This window comes from Mizuhopecten yessoensis, unplaced genomic scaffold (genome assembly GCF_002113885.1).
Source record: "Mizuhopecten yessoensis strain PY_sf001 unplaced genomic scaffold, ASM211388v2 scaffold2255, whole genome shotgun sequence".
In the NCBI taxonomy this organism is placed as follows: Eukaryota; Metazoa; Mollusca; class Bivalvia; order Pectinida; family Pectinidae; genus Mizuhopecten; species Mizuhopecten yessoensis.
The window spans coordinates 210,168-228,146 of NW_018404455.1; the positions used below are offsets into that span (position 1 = coordinate 210,168).

The 17,979-nt window shown below is 34.8% G+C and overlaps 1 protein-coding gene across 6 annotated transcripts in view; it reads right to left on the reverse strand.

Moving 5' to 3' along the window:
- The window catches only part of LOC110445387, a 34,423-nt gene extending 17,761 nt beyond the window's left edge, over positions 1-16,662 (reverse strand). For 2 of the 6 annotated variants that reach the window (XM_021489967.1, XM_021489966.1), the window contains exons 1-2: positions 11,609-11,777; positions 10,357-10,666 (exon numbers count right to left, since the gene is read on the reverse strand). In XM_021489967.1, the coding sequence (XP_021345642.1) occupies positions 10,357-10,666; positions 11,609-11,621 (323 nt within the window). In that variant the 5' untranslated portion in view covers positions 11,622-11,777. Of the gene's footprint in view, positions 1-996; positions 1,118-6,443; positions 6,905-10,356; positions 10,667-11,608; positions 11,778-16,433 lie in introns of those variants that run through there. The other 4 variants (XM_021489968.1, XR_002462351.1, XM_021489970.1 and 1 more) reach the window with 4 other exon arrangements.
- Positions 16,663-17,979: the final 1,317 nt, after the last annotated feature.

Below are 17,979 nucleotides of genomic sequence, written 5' to 3' on the forward strand. Positions count from 1 at the left end.
TTATCTCTGAGATTATGAAGATCGATTTATTGATTGACCAAAAAGGATTGAATCTTTCTATGGTCAAGTTCATAGTGGTATAAACATAAACGATAAACGTTTAACACGAGGAGACGACATCCGGTGGTAGTGCTATTGACAAACGGCTATAAAAACAAGAAGTAAGAGAAGAAAATTCAAATAAAGAAAGATGTGTAATAAACGCATGTATTCACCTTTTTCTGGACAAGTAACGTATATGCGTTACTACTTACATGATCATACTACTTACACTAACACTCGATATACAGTTAATATACCATGCCAATGGTACAATTGTTTTGTATTTTTGATAAAGAAATTCTGATACTGTTATTTTTTTTATTTAACAGCATTTTAGAGGTAGCATTCACTAATTTAAATAGTTAACCTTAAGCCAGTAGTTATTATAAATTCCCTCTGGGTGTTCATGCTATTGGCAACTAAAAGGCTATCTTTATTCATATATACTTGCATTGACATCTACATTTACTATTTTATCTTCTCAATTGGTATACTTTTTACATTGGTCTCATATGACCTGTGATTTTGGACGAACTTCTAAAAAAGTTATGAAAACGACAAACAATGTGATCCACTACTAATTGATTAATACAAATTTTGTGTTTCGGTTTATGTTGTTTACAGTCTGATATCAATAGTATGCCACATAACAGGTTGTTTGCCAGAATGGAAGTAAACATGAAGTCCAGTCGGAGGTGGCTTGTAAGGGTATGGTAACATGCTAACTTGTAAAACCCGTGGGATTTTCTTATAAGGACAGCCTGCGTTGTTCGTGTTATTGAACCTCATTCGCCCATTTAACTTTCATGCACGCTTCAGCAATATAACAGTTACAATATGTCCGCCTCCGAAAAAATACTTAAATGTAATACTTAAAAGATAAATAACAACTAGAAATAAAGGAGAATGTTTGATACTTGGAGATCTATGTGAAGATGTCTTTTGTTTACTTACGGCAGTCGTCCTCCCATCCAGGCCCTTCCTACAGACCAAGTCATAGTGGTGACAATTGGAGGGCCACACACTAGTTGATCCGTCCTCAATTCATCAACCACAGCGTTAATCTATATCTATACGCACACCGACTACCTAATAATAGTTCATTATATTATCTAACGCCATTCATCTACGACAACGAAACATCTGGCCTTATGTAGTATCCTTCTGCATAAGTTAGGTCTACTTTATCACAGACTATGGAACCAAGTTACTTTATATTTCATTAGATTAGCACCGGTATGCATCTCCAATGAGCAGCCATCTGGCCAGTGTAAAGTCTATCGCCCTATGTGATTGTAAATAACTGTTTACGTATTCCGAAACCTCGCTCTCCAACACACTGGAGTAAACAAACACCTCAGGTGTTCCAACCAGACACAAACGTCATAATGAAGTTATTTAAATAATCCCCCTTCTTAATTTCCTACATGCTATTTGCGTTATTAATCATTCAATGTGGACGTACCTGTTGGACAGGCAGTGCAGATATTGACCAACTATAGGAACTTCAATAGAAACCCTACTACTGTACCAGACAAGGACAATAGGCGAGTAACAAAGAGCGCCCGTTCACGTGGAGAATTGACGCTATATAGCAAACTCAATTGAATGCATTCAGACACATCTAACAAGGACTAAACTTTGAGGAAGCCATACCAAAAGGAACTTCGAAACCAGTTCAAGTCAAACAAACTCTTGAAAGTATCCGATCTTACTCTATATAGACGTTCATAAAGCAGTATTCTCCGACGATTGGTGACATATTATATATAGCTAATAGGCATACATGTGATTGTTTACATGCATTACCACTTAACAATGAACCCCGTCTTTAAAAATAGTCATGGGGTGTGATGTTTGACGGAAAATGAATTTGAACCGAGCAGAATTCTAAAGGACAAAAAAGGAACACCAGTTAAATGATTATAGGGTTCGCACATTTAATTTCACGTCCTCTGTAGGTTATTATTTTTAACTGGTAGAAAATAGGATGTTTTAGCCAAGAAACATTTTGTTCAGTATTATTGAAATGCCGCGCAGACGGACAGAATTCCATCCATGTTTTTATCGTAGATTGAATTAACTTATTCAGTTTCAGGTTTATACTTTTAATATCATTTAGGTTTACACTTTCACAAAGCAAAATTTAATGTGAAAATTGACATCTTGTTTTTTATATTACTTTTTCGCGTTTCATTTTAAATTTTTAACGTTTGAAATAGGGTCATTTCAGCAAACCATTTTAAGGCCTCAAGAGTCTCCAGTTTAATGATACAAAAAGTACATTCTGCCTCCTTGAAATACTCTGTTATCGAGTTATTAAAAACAGTAGTTATAATCAGAAAAACGAAAAACGTGTATCAATTACCAGTAGTTTGGAATTTACTTTCGGAGAAAATTGATTTGTTAATTTGCTTCATTGAATGGCTATAAAAAAGAAGCTTGAAAAAAGAGTCGCCCGTTAACCATTCAATACAACCTAAAAGAGGGGGGGGGGGGGGGGGGGGGGGGCGGTACGCAATTATAAAATGGTACAGTAACTGAGTTATTGATAGTCCTCATCTTCCGTATATAGTTACACCTCTAGCAGTCCCTAATATTTATGTCATTTTATTTAAGCAAAACATATATCCAACCTTTCGGGGAAATAAAGTAAAGGAAGTCATTATCACAAATAGGTAACATTACTGTGACATTAGATCGTTGAAACGTTCTGTTATCAACACATCGTCCGTTAAAAGACCATTTATTCGTCGTTGTTTACAAATCCGTGTTTGTGACATACCACCCTAGATGTTCCCGGGTAACTAGCATATCTGCTAAAAGAATTTGAACGTGAATTGATACACACACCATAAAACAAATTGTGATGTGTCAGCATAACACCTACATAAAATACTGTCTCCCTTGTAAGCTTTGTATTAATGGTACATTTATAATGTTATATCTGATTTGACGTAAAGTGCCTAATGCTTTAACTGACATCTTCCACATGGTGTATCACTTTAATTTTAGTTAGTCTTTATGTATAAATTGGTTATTTTCTTTTAACTTTAATCTATGTTCACACTTAATCAAGCCCCTTTTACATTTTCTTTGAAAATTATTTTTTAAACATGTGCTGTGCTTAACAGTAGTTGTTTTCTTTTCCTTATTTTTCTTTTTAACACTAAAATATAAAAAATCATCCGCCTTTGATATTTGGTTTATTGTTGTCAGAAAATATCATAAACATTCATTTTACTTAGAAGCATTTGTCTACTAATTCTAAGGTGTATAATTTAAGAGCTCTTGGTCAGGGAAGGGGATTATCTTAATCCCGTCCGTGGACAAACTTTACCTGTACGTGATGAAAATACATTTAAAAGGGATATACATGCTTACATTTAGGTCGTAGCTGAGAAATCGATGACAGTTTAGGTGACTACCCATGGTGTAAACAATGCGAAAATAATGTCAGACCTATTAGCTCAATGTTGAAATCAATGCTCACTGACAGACTAAATACTGTAGACTAATACAGTGGATATGTACACGATATTACCGTAGTATCCAACAATCTGTACACTACTGAATAACAACTTAACCAAACGAAACACGATACTTTGATCATCGTAAAAATAGGTATCTTCACGCGTCGTGGAAATTTTAGTTAAATACGTGTTACTCAATAATCGCGAAAATCAATACACTGAAATAATGATACTAACGACGGAATATTGAAATAGCGCTCAAATATTTTGACACTGCGAATGATTTTGAAGACTCAAAACGTGAATATTGTACAATCGAATATGAAAATATTAAGAAATTTACTCATAATTCTTTACTTTAAACTTTCATTTTATCCCATATGGACGCACACAAATATCAATGCGCAGAGTTTAAGTTGACCGTCATGGATTATGATTGCAGCGAAAACTATTTTTTTATATGGATCCTTCCTACAACATTTTAAAGGGGAAAATACGAACCACTTACGAACAATACTTTTCTAGTCAAGGATCGTTTGTACAAACATATACATTTACAGTTGAACAAAGCCCTTAGTACCAACTTATCAATATCTAAAATCTTTTTTAAGCAAACGGATTAAAATATATGCAAAGTGGATTTCACGTCACCACCTCGTTTTGAACTTGAATTCAAATTTGCAATAGAATAACAATTTTAATAAATGTATGCTGTAAACAATTTTAATGCCAAAGAAAGATCTACATTTTAAATAAAGGTTTTACAGCGTCGTCTCTATAAACAGAATCAAATATATTGATTTTAAATCTCAGTGTAATTATTGCAAAATCAAAGTAATATTAATTGGTTTTGTCAGGAAACATTTATAGAATATAAATGAGAGGCGTTATCGATGGCTCAGATTTTTAATGAAAACTTCTTTCAGGCATGAACAGGTTAATTAGTAATTTGGTCAAAATTGCTTTTAATAGGAAGTGAGACAGCGACACAGCGTTGCACCATTGAATAAAGGCGACAAACTTATGTCACTTAGAACACGTTTGATAATGGATAAACGATAATCTTGCCACGCTTCCATTTGTACTGTTATGACGGTTTGGTGATGATTGTATTGAACACGAAGACACTATGTAATGTATTTGCCACTTAAAATCTTCTTACGGTAAACGATATGACAAATATTCCAAATAACAAATTAAGGCTTCCTGTTTAAGCAATCTATTTGTTCATTGATTTTCTCAAATTCAATATCTGCCTACAAATACAGTTCCGACAACATCCACCTATAATTAACTTAACGATGAACTGGACAGGCTATCTACAATTATATATAATCGGTTGATCTAGTCAAGAATCTGATCAATTAATACCTTGGTCATTCATCAGAGAGCGTGTTTACGAGCTATCGTCACCCAACGATGACAAAAAGTCAGCTATGGTCGCGTGTCGCTGGGTTCAAATATAAAAACATATTTATAATATATACCGCTATTATTATATTGTCATAAATCGTAATCTGTAATCTATTACGAGACAGGCCCAGATCTGTCTATGTAATTCAGGTTTAGGTAGCAGTGTGGGTTGGCCGCATTTCGAACCATTTGATAGTACTTTGTATGCAGTACATTTTAAATACTGTCTTAAATCAGGCATATTGTATCATCTATCCTTCATAATAGAACGAAAATCACAAAGGTCATGTAAATATATCACAGGGCGTGCATAAATGTACTGAATTATTTCAAATTACGTTTAGTTAAAAAACACCGAAGTGTTCGGAATACTGTTGTTCCTATAAGCAGTCGAACACACTAACTGACAACCAACAAATTAATTGAAGCGATAAACAAGGTGCCCTCGTACCCATAATTCCTCTACAGGGAAATTCTAGACCTGCTGTATCCACCTGCATGATCGAATGAGGCGACTAATGTGTCAAAGTCTGCCCCCCCCAACTGCTGCCCTCATTGCAACACTTTGACTATAATTTCCCTCTCTCCTATAGTGTCTTTGTGTTCAGTCGTGTCTCGTTAGGTACCTCTTGTTTTGCTGTTGTCATAATAATGTGACCAGGTTGAAGGTTATGCAACCATGCCAAACTAATGAAATTAAGTGAAAAAGGGATTTTAAAGTGGATCTTGACTGGCGCCATCATCTGGGGACACCATCTTGATATCATCTTAGTTGTTGTAAGGACAAAAAAATCCAAACGAGCAAACTGTATAAAAGTCATATTATACGGACGAAGAAGGTCCTAAGTTGAAACTAACGATGGTCCGAGACTAACGATGGTCCGAGACTAACGATGGTCAGAGACTAGCGATGATCCACTGTACACACAAACCAAAATGTCTATATTAACAAGGGTCGACTGTAACTCCAAACTAAAGTGTCTAGACCAACAAGGTTCTAGTGTGCACACAAAATAATGTATCCCGATTAACGAGGTTCCAATTTACACACGAACAAAGGTGTCCAGACTAACAAGGTTTCTTGTATTCTTTTGTTCGAATAGTACCAAAATGCCAACGGAATTTGCACACTCTAGCTGTCGCGCAGACTTAAACCCAAATTTAACAAACTTACTTCATTTTGATAGTGATGTCGTGACAGACAGAGTTGCATGACGTCAACACGAAATGAATGTCAAACTTTTTCGGACAGGTAAATATAATTGCCGGGTTACATATTATGAACGTTTAAAAATTCGAAGGTATCCGCTCGATTCTCTGTTTATTCAGACTTATCTATCATATCCATTCGCGTGAATGGTCAGAAAATCATCGAAACTCTTTTCATTAAACTGATTTAATTTTAAAAAATCGCATTATCCAGAAATAAAAAGCTTACAGAGCTTCAAAATGAACAAAATAACACTATCTCATATACTTTCTTCAAAATGAATTTCTTATCAAAAACGTACTTACCTGTATATCCGAGAACAAGTCATTGGTTCAATTCGTATTTATAACCCAGCGTCAACAAAAATATCACAAACTGTCGATAACACATCTCCATAACGTCTTGATATATAACAACACACACCGAGAAACAATTACACTTTCAGGTGGCATGGTCACAATAGGGCGAGATTGTCCGATACCTGGGTACAGTCTGTAAGGTATATCGTATAACCACAGCTAGACCTGAGATTATAGAGAAGCTTAAATCTCCTGTGTTTCTTTCGGCGTTGAATAACATGGCCGCGTTTATCAGATCGGGTGAATTCACAACTTAAATAGGCTTATCCATTGTTAGATTTGTGGTGATTTTCACAGCAATTTTAGTATTGTGGAAACAGTGTGTCAGGTCTCGCGAGTTATTAAGATAGGTTAGAAGAATAACACTGCTTTCAACGCAATTAACAAGGCATCGAAATAGATTGAGAGATTAGGAGCCCGACCTATCAACTAGTGATATTTGTGTTGGTTTAACCAGACGAATTCTATACTTCCCACTCAATGATATTCAATCAATAAGTAATAAGCTCATAGGTTGTTTTTTCTTACAATTTATATTTATAAATAGACAATAACAGATATATTGTTTGATTCAAATTTTGAATTAATTGATCTGCCAACTATATTTAATACGTGTCAAATATGGTTCATTTGAAATGATCAATATCCAATGTTTGGTATGATCAAGTGGTGAGAATATTTATATTTTACCTATCATTATGACAGTAAACTATACCGATAAGGTGGTATTAATTCAGGACAAGAAATCCTACCTGTTGAATTCTTACCTGTCATATTTGTATGATTACAGAGTAGAATAACTAATCATCTTAGCTAACCTCTAATGACCTCCCACATAGACCAATAAAGTATTGTACATTTCTGAATAAATACACGATTCTAAATGAAAGACGTCCATTGTAATAGGAAATTGCATCGCTTATACAAATACTGCTTGATGGTTTAAAAACGCTTTTGTTGATACCTAGACAATAACAATAAAGACTGGCATGGGAAATGCTATAATTAACAGTTATACGTCAGTATTTCTACCATTGCTATTATATTTTTTGTTAATGATTATGTGAGGTGTCGGGCATTATACAGGGGACATGTTGTCATCTAACGGGGTGTTATCTCAACCTCATAGAGCTGAATTCTGTTGGTAGTTATCACGAACCAAGGACACCTTTATGATCTTTATTTGTTTGTCATAATCATCAATGCCGTGACATTCCGTTAGGAACTCATGCTATCAAAATATGTATATAAAGTATCACCAACGTAGGTTCTATAACTGACATTGTTCTGTTTTGAAATTTATGCTTTATTTTTAAAAGAAATGACATCAACGGATAATTTAAGGATTATCTGTTAATATAGACAGTGATATGAACATTAGCAGCAATCTGGATACTCTGTTTCCGAGGATGACAGTTTTACTGAGGTTTGTTATTAACAATTGGGGCATTAATTGTCAATATGTAAATTAAACGTCAAACACAATTGTCATAAATTAAAATTCAAAGAGGAAATACAAAATAAATGGTTAAAAACGATTTTGGTATACCTGTTCCGCATTGTAAACGGTGTATAACAAATGCCATACATATTTGTTGATCAACCTTTTTGTGTGAAATATTCCAGATTAATACATTATTAATGATTGTACAAGTCAGTCCTACAATTCCAATTTTTTCTTTTCTGTCTATCTATACTGTCGTTTGTCTTACTGAAAATCTACCACACGACTCGCTCAATAATAATGATATACAACATTTGATATAGCGCCCTATCTAGCTAACATAAGCCACTCTAAAGCGCTTTACAGTACATAAATATACAAATAATACAATTAGCATATACCTTATTTAATTCAATTATGAGGAATTCGCAGGAGCTGCCTTATCAGGCGCTTACTACTAGTCCTATGCCACCTGGCTAATATCTCCCTATGTGTGTATGCCTGCGTGTGTGCTGGATATGTATTGTGTTCTGTTTGTAGTGGGACCGTGCTTCCAACGGCAACTTTCACAGTGCCACCTCACTGGAATGCTACAGCACAGATAACGCAACATCCACCCCAGACCATTTTATACTCCACGTGGGTTGTTGGAGTTGTGTGGGCAGGAGAAAAACACTTTCTCTGATATTCCATGCGTACGACGACTTCGAGGATCGAACCCCGGCCGTCTGCGTGGAAGGCTGAAGCGTTAACCACTCGACCAATCCGCCCATAAGTAGAGAACCAAGTAATTGTTCATCACTGAGATCGCAATTTCTTTGATGTTCAGTTAATCAACGTTATTTCTGTCCATTGATGATATCTTGTTCTTCCGGATATATATATTGTTTGCAGTTGGTTTGCATGTAATACTACTCCTTAATTCTATTTTCTGATTCTTTTCATTTGTTTATTAGATCCTTATGTTTATTTTCTTATTTAGATGTGAAAGAGGGGAGGTAATCCCTGTACTACTAGTCACGATTGTCCTCATGTGAACATTGAGTCTTTAGTCAACACTGAATATATATATTACCAACATCCTGAAACCCGAGAGCCATGTGAAGGGTGAAAGCAGCTAGTTTTTTAGTCGGTCGTTAATCTTATTTTTTCTGTATATATATATATATGTATATGTTTGAGACATGTCATATAGATATATATATGTCTAACTCAAATACATTTCACGGCCATTGCATAATGAAAGATGATCCATCAAAGTTTTAACCATTGGCAAAGTGATGGTACCAAACCATTAATCTCGCACTTCTTACTTTTCATTGATCGCTTATATAGGAATTTATATATAAAGCAAAACGTAAGTTCGAGCAATTAAAGTTAAAAAATAACTCTTATTAGAGGATAAGAGAACCTAAAGAGTTTGCGATGTATGGGTTAGACAAACATTTCCTTTAATCTAAAACACTAAGACGTAAGTCCATTGCGTAAGTTCCCGAGGCCAAAATACTACCAATCCATATAGTTCACTTAACAATAGCGTGGTTTTAATAACGAACAAGCTAGTGATGAGTGAATACTTGTATGTAGAAATGACGAAGTCTCTAAGCTGGCCCAATAGTTTTTAATCAAAATCAAGTCAAACTTACTTCCTGACAATCGTAGTTATTGGCAAAATGATGACTTTAGCCTATGCCATTTAAGGGGATATTTTGTAATTAAATAGTTCAGACTACCATCAATTGCAGGAAACATATAACGCCAGTCAATTAAGTTTGATTATGACGTTGCAATAAAAGATAATAAATCAGTCACAATGTATGTTTGACGAGGCGATAGAGAACAGGGCAGTCATATATTAGGAATACTTTGTACCACAATCTCGAGTAATCGCGTAGCCTGAACTGACCCCAGTAACACTAACCCCTTCAGTCCGTCTCAAAATAGGTTTAAGTGTTACTGCCGTTGTGTAAAATGCATTTTTCCAGTAGAACCATGAAAAACTAATTTGTTTTACCACATTGCATAATAATTTATGAGGCAACATATATTGGAACCCCTGAAAACGCGGGGTTTCCTTCTGTGTTCCTCGTTTAGTGCACATCTAACTCCTTATAATCTTTGTAATGTTATCCGTCATTTGTCTAGAAATTGATATACAGTTTTTCAAGTATATGCTTCGAATAACTTACATACTGTATCCCCATTTTCTACCTTGTGCACCAGAATAATATTAGTGTGTTACATTGACGTTAAGGCCATATCAAACGAAATTTCAAGGACATTCATTTGGCATAAACACAGGTGCGCACTTTCCCTTCTACACTACACCATAGTACTAATTTAATTTATACTGCTTTAAGTCAAACTACAATGGCTAGCCCTAAAAGACTAACATCATACAAAAAGAACCTTTACCTGATTTTAAGCGGAAGGAAGGAGACACGCTTGTAGTACGCCTGGCTATCCAGATTCCTTTCCCTGACGAGGTTGGCCATACGCATTGTGTTGAAGTCGTTGGTGTTAGATCTCTGTAGACGCTGTTGCCGGTTTTCCTTGTCAAAACCTTGACTCGGAGTGAAGGACGAGATAAGCGATGACACAGAACTCGGAGCCAGTGAAGGCATCATGGACACAGTAGAGGAGCCTATGGAGGCTGCCTTGACCGACTCCAACCCATCTCCGTGCTTGTCCAAGTAACACTTATTTCTCATATCACATGGTGGTGCTGAATAAACAGATAAACAAACACACTGAAACACGCAAAGACTAAGTTTTGTTCCGAAGACTCTTCTATTCCTCTGCGTTTCTCCCCTTACTATTTCCTAATGCTGCGATATTTTGAAATCACCTTAAATGTATTTATTCCTAATGAGACGCACCATGCTGATCAGTATCGCAGAAAATAATCGCATTATGATTTATCAAGTATATATAAATACACAGACACACTTCCGAACGAAACCTTAGTATACAGAAGCCGTGGATAGCTATACTCATTGTCTTAAATTCTTTGATTTTCCCCTGCTGTTGTTTAAATTCGTGACTTCTACCGGAGGAAAAGCTATACAAATTTAATGAACTAGTAATAACCGACTTTCTTTCAAGGAGATCAAAGACATGATATGTATTGATGTAATGTAACCAACAGCACCTACATATACGTATCATATGTACACTATAGGCCTAGCTCAATTAAACAGTAAGATCAGAGAAAAACACAGTTATAGTATATTGCATCCCCTTCCACCTGCCATCCTGATTGCCAAATATGTTTTTTTTTCATTTGCTTTCGATTTTTGTACATATTTGTAAAGGAGTTCTATGGCTGCGGTTTACGGCCTCATAAAGTTATTGAAAGTATTGAACATTTCTAATTTGTCCCCTAAATCTTGGCCATGTTACCAAAACATCTGACATTCCAAACCAGTGTACTTGAATATGTGTATCTACAATATTGAACTATGGTAGATATATAAAGATAGTCTTAAAGGTATTAGTCTTAAAGGTATTTGGACTACATCCAATGAGTCTCTGTTAAAATCTTAAATATCATCAGTATTTGTGTGTTAAGACCAACCGAAAACAATAGATATATCACATATATTTCCTTCAAAGTTATGTTCATATGTCAGAAAAGAATATGATATCAATATAAAAGAAACATTACCTTTTTCAATCATGGTAACACTATTTGCACTGAGGTGTATACATAGTATGCAAATAATGCATATTAATCCATTGAGAATTTGTATAAACTCACGTATTAATCCTTTGAGGAAAATATAATCCTCCTGGCACCATATTGTGTTCCCTACGAAACGTCAGTCTCTACGAGAGATACGATATTATAAAATATAAAATTATGGAGCGGGTGGTCCTAGATATTTCGGTGACTGGTGCAGTGCCATTGAAGCGTGGAGCTCCATACACACTGATCAGACCTATCTATATACCATTTAACAATGACACAGAGCTTTGTCTGACGTTCGACAAAGCCGTGTCGCTACCATCAGATAGCATGCAGATGGTCGTTACAGAATAGTGTAATACACAACAATCTGGAAACCCAAGACAGAGAGGACATAGCTCACGGATAGACACGACTAAAGAAGCGATCTAATTATATTACAGTAGCTGTCTTCAGCTCTCCGTCACCTTATATCGGTCGTATTATCCTTAATGCCACATTCATATACAAATATAATTGCCGACATATTGCATATTTTTTCTACCTTAAACCTGATACATTTTCTGAATCCAATCTCTTGGTTATTATAAGTTCCACGTTATTTCCTATTTCCCTTACTACTAAGTCATTTAAAATACTTTGCTTCTAAGGACATAGGAATTGCCCGTCTTACAGATTCTTTTTATTCTACAATTTTGTTAAACTGAGATATTGGTATACTGACAAAACTTTTAGTTGTATACATGTATGTATTTTTATCAATAACATTTATATATTGTATTTAAAATCGTTGTAAACAATTTGAGATTTGGCACATGCATGTCGGAAAAAATTAACAAAAAACCCTAATACATTAATCTCGTTAAGTTTGTATGAAAACATTCGTTGTCTTAACAGGTTTTCATGCACCTGGTTAGGTTGTGAACAGAGGGTGAATACGTATAAGGTATAACTATATCTCTGCCAAGTCATTGCATTCAAACGTTTTGTGTGTTTTCCACAATGTGAAATGTACCTAAAAAGACTTAACACACGTTTTATGCTGAACAGGCTTTGTAAATAACTTCACATAAGCATATACACTGTATAAGTAAACTTTGACCAGGTCAGCGTAGTCAAACCGTATCATTATAAAGAAACTGTTTGATGTACGCAAATATATGTCGTTCTAAAATAAACAAGCAACTCGTTTTATATTGAAAATAAACCAAGGTTTGTAAACAGAGTGTGGCATTCTGTGAATCCGTTTTAGAATTGATAATATTGACAACAATAAAATATGACGACTATTCGAAGTGTTAATTGCATGTTGTACAAAACTCGGGCATAGTGTCATACGGAAAACCCGAGTTTTGCGAACAACCTCAAGTTTGAAATTAAACAAATAGTTAACGTTTTTGACCTTTTAAACCCCACATCTTGATTATAAGAGAGTATAACAATATAACTATGTTATATTTACAATATAACATATGCATGATAAGGAAGCTAGGATATTTAAGTCGCTCACATTGAGCTGACAGATATAACAGTAAATAAACGTCTTTAATAAAATGGGTTCTAAGCAACTTTGTTGTATAATACAGGAGCTTAAGTCGAATATTTTAAAAATTTGAAAAGACATCAGGAGGTATGGAATATTGCCTCTTTAAAACATTTCCAAAGTATTTTAAGAAATTACATAAAAACACTATATTTTATTATATATTTTTAAACTTTTTGTTTCCCCAAAAAGTACATGAGTACATATATATGTTAATTTCATTATGAAATGGTTGACCATGTACAGGTGAATTACACACCTCTGCAGATGACACTTTTAAACATGTATTCCGTCTTTGCGTATTGCAGTGTTATCTTCTCTTGGGAGCAGGTATTGATTGTTACGTCATTGGTTTGTGTGAGAAAATGACGTCGTTTTCTCAAAAATTGATGACGTTATTCTCACAAACAAGTGACGTAACAATCAATACCTGCTCCCAAGAGAAGATAACTCTGCAATACGCAAAGACGGAATACTATATACCGGGAACATTTCGCCTTTTTCGCCTTCCATAATGAGGGCGAATTTATCATTACAGCGAACATTACTGAACATCATATACATGGTAATTAAATGTGAAGGGCGAAATTTACATTAGGCGAATATGGATTATTCTGGCGAAGGTTTGAGTGGGCGAAAAGTTCCCGGTATACAATAACATAATTGAGTGACTTTTGAAGTGAAATGATTTTTGTATAATAATGACTTTTGTATAAAATTATTGAATAAAGTATAAAAAAATCATTATTATATCATTGAGTAAAGTATAACATTTTCAAGTGACTTATATTACACAATTGAATGATCTATAAATAGATATATTGATCTATAAAGATTACAGCGTACGCCAAGAATTCCGCATATTTAGGACATAAAATAAAGCGACGATCGACTTTCTATTCGCTTTGTGATGTCGTGTAAAATGAAAAAATTGGTAAAACGTTGACAGTTCAGCCAATATTTTTTTAATCATAATTCATGCACGTTTTGTTTGTTTGATTCTTTCCCCTAGTAAACATGTAAGGTAATATGAAAAAACGAAATGAAAATTACTATATAACCGGAGTAGTTCTGCTGAAATATTCTACTGCAAAGTTTAACTACAACGCCTTAAGAATATGAGGTGGTGATTTTACAAAATTAGATTTTATTTTCCAATGCCGTCAAGCATCAGTTCACCAATTGTTTTTATTACAAAGCACTGCCAGAGTTGATAGATAAATAAATACCTGACGACGTCGATTTATTTACAAAGCATGTTCTATCATCTGTTTAATCAATAAGATATTTAAATACCTTGTTTAATGAATTGCAAGTGCAGAGTATGATTGATCAGATATATGATTATATACGGTTCTTTAGCATGAAGTGTTTAACGATAACATTGATATACGAAGTAGGATGTGGTGATATATAAATACCACTAAACATAAAACAACAATACGCGTTTATTCAAAATGACAAGGCCATACTCATTTCGGATTTTTTATAAAGTTTTACGAGTTACCTCCCGTTAATTCATTAATTTATGATAATAATAAATGGTATACATGAGGAATAAAATAAATGTTCTGTTTAGAAGAGAATGATGAGCAACATTATAAATGATATTTTTTTTACGAATTTTGACTTCATAGAAATAACATGCAGTATACAGTATTTGTTTCGAAATACATAACGTTGTTTAGAAAAAGCCTGTTTGAAAAATACAGTCTAACGTTTTGAAATGTCCAAAAAAGTAGTTAATTAAACATTTTTTTCTGATTCTGATCTGTTGCAGTAATGACATTTGTAATGGTTTAAACATTCCTTACACATGACCTCTCGTTGTGTTGTATTTTTTAATGCTTCTTGCAGCCATAGCTGCATTACTAAGTGACAACCTGGTCACTTTCCTCCAATGCTTTTGTTATGGCAGAATTGGTGTCACTCAATAAGTTGACCTCTAGTACATTTACTAGAATGACGATAATTAGCACAGAGTCCCCTTCCCCTCCCAAGAAGTCATGCATTGACACAGAGAAGCTAAAACCATACTTGTCATTGTCATAAAGTTACAATTTAGCTATAATTCTAGCATCTTATTTGTAATGCGATTGTGATATTTGCAATAAAGGTTCCTCATTGCTCCAAGCAGTCAAAACGATTAAGTTGTTATATCTTTCACTTGTTCTGGACTGTAAATAAGAAAACTGTTTTGTCCTAACAACAGCTGTGTGTAAATATGTAATATATAAATGTGACTAATTGATATAAATATGACTATATAATCTTATTAACAAAAGTACAAATACATGACAAACATGAAACCCTTTCAAACTTTTAGATTCAAATACCTTGTCATATGATTTGGAGAATGTATAAATGAGTAATTATATATTCCTCCGCATTAAAGTCATTTTGTTCTCTGTGGAGTATAACATCGTGGATGCATTAGTCCAAAGTACATGCCACACAATAATATGACTAGAGCTATGCATCCGCAATACTTGGTTTAAAGTAAATGAACACACGAAAGAAACAATTTATAAAATTTTGAAATACCACAATAATAACAATGGAGTGCTATTACAAACAAAAAACGAGAGGATGAGTGAGTGTTGCTCAGTAGGCCTCCTACAGTGTGCGACAACACTAACTCGTTCTACTAAAGCGATGTTATAAATAAGTTTGCATATGTATGTCTGTTCAGGTACCTTCACATTATATATTATCTCTTGCAAGGAGAATAAAATATTTGAAATTGAAAATTAAAAGAGAAAAGAATAACGTAGACTCGAAAAAGTGACAAACATCATGATGTTATCATCAGTGATGTACCACGAAATGGAAAAGCAAAAAATTTAACAATATTTAGTGCAAGTCATATCTAATCAATAACGATTTGTGTGAAGTGACATATAAAGAAAACATGTCAAAAGGGGGATAACTCTTCTATCCATGTTATCTAAATTAGTATTTATTACATAGGGAATGTGTAATAGTTTCCCGTTCAATGCCATACGAGTGAAATATATATAGTAATGAACGGGAAAACCTTATTTTGTTTTCTTTTTATTACATTTTAAACATTTATCAAACATAAAGTATGTATTAACTCTGTGATAGGGAATCACGTTTCGTTCCCCCCTTTACTATTCATGTTTCACTCGGGATTCTTCCTCGTGAAACATACTTAATCGCGGGAGATGGAATGCTCATTTTGTCTTTCTATAAAGCTAATAAATGTATATCAACTCTACTGGCACAACAAACACTCACCTGGTTCTGCTTGATGTAGTCTATTTTATAACGTCTGATCACACTAGGGTTGATGTATGGATATGATGTTGATTCTACGTCTGTAGCTTGATGTGGAGACTAAGCGGTGTTATAGTGATGAAGAAGTCTTGAATAGCCTCTTTCTAGATAAATTTCACTTAATATAATGAAGACTGATGTCATTTCTGTCAAATAGCGTCTAAGAAGTAGATAAAAGGTATGGAGAAATGTTTCACAAACGAATAGTTATATGAGGATTGGTTCTGCGTTAGGCCTGGATATCATGCGAAAGCCCAATACCAATTCTAGATGGCCTCATGACGTTTCGGGACGATGTGGTTTCTTGTAAGTCATCATTAGTATATTCCTGTAGAAGATTCAAGTCTTCCTGAGCAATACCAGAATCATTGCTTGACGGCACCCCTTTGTTTTCTGTTTCCTCCGGTTCCGAAGGATCAAGAGTTGTTACGAAAAAGCCTCCTTCAACTTCACCCATAGAATCTGGGGACTCATCACCAGTTGGTTGGTCAGAAAAGTCATCATATTTCTGGCCTGAAATTTCTGTACTTTTATTTATGACCCCGCATCTGTTTATAACACTATTATCAGACGTTTCGGTTTCGACAGATATATTTTCATCTGCGTTTACCACAATTTGCCCATCACCAGAGTCTAGATCTGATTCTGTTGTTTTCACTCGTTTTCCCTCTGAGTCTGCCACTTTCTTGGCCGATTCAAATGTGGATTCATCGGGATCAACTGTAACGTCATCCGTTTCAACATTTGTTTTGTCCGATCCGCAAGGTATGCTAACAAAGCCACTCTCCGGGGAAGATTTTTGTCTGAGCTCTTTCGACTGAACAACAGTGTTCCTGGTTTCATCGCTGGGCACCTTGATACTCTCGCCACTGAAATCAGAACTGTCGACGTTCTTTTCAGATGCCATTTTTTGTGAACTGTCATGTTTATTTTCACTATAATCAATCATTTCTTGTGGGGGAAAAGGTGTATCTCCAACTTCGAAACCTTTTTTACTTTTCCCGTTGAAATCATTTGATTGAGGATTTTGTGTATAGTTTTTATTAGGATAACTCTTATCATTTGAAAGAGGGTAGTTATTAATGCCGCCTACATTTCCCGCGTCCCTAATATAGCGTCCTTGGTCGAGAAGCATTTCTTCTACAGCAGACTCCTTGATGTTTTCTCGAGCAAAGCTTTCGACATTTGACTTTTCCTTTTCGACCCATCTTGGCATATTCAGAATCTCTGAGTAGGTGCCATCTCTTGGTGTCGGTTCATCTTCAGTTTTCTTATACTCTATTCTTACTGAGAACTGCATTTCTGGACCTATTTTCCTGTTGTGGGGTTCCTGACTTTGTCTACTTGTCGCCTTATTAATTTGGTATCGACCTTTTTTATGACCATCCTCGTAGTAACCAGGTCTGCTTTTATGTAAGTTTGGTTTGCTTTCGGTCTTGCCAGGAGTCATATGCCGGGCCCTGCACGATAATACTTCTGGATCACTTCTGCTTAAAGATATATGCAT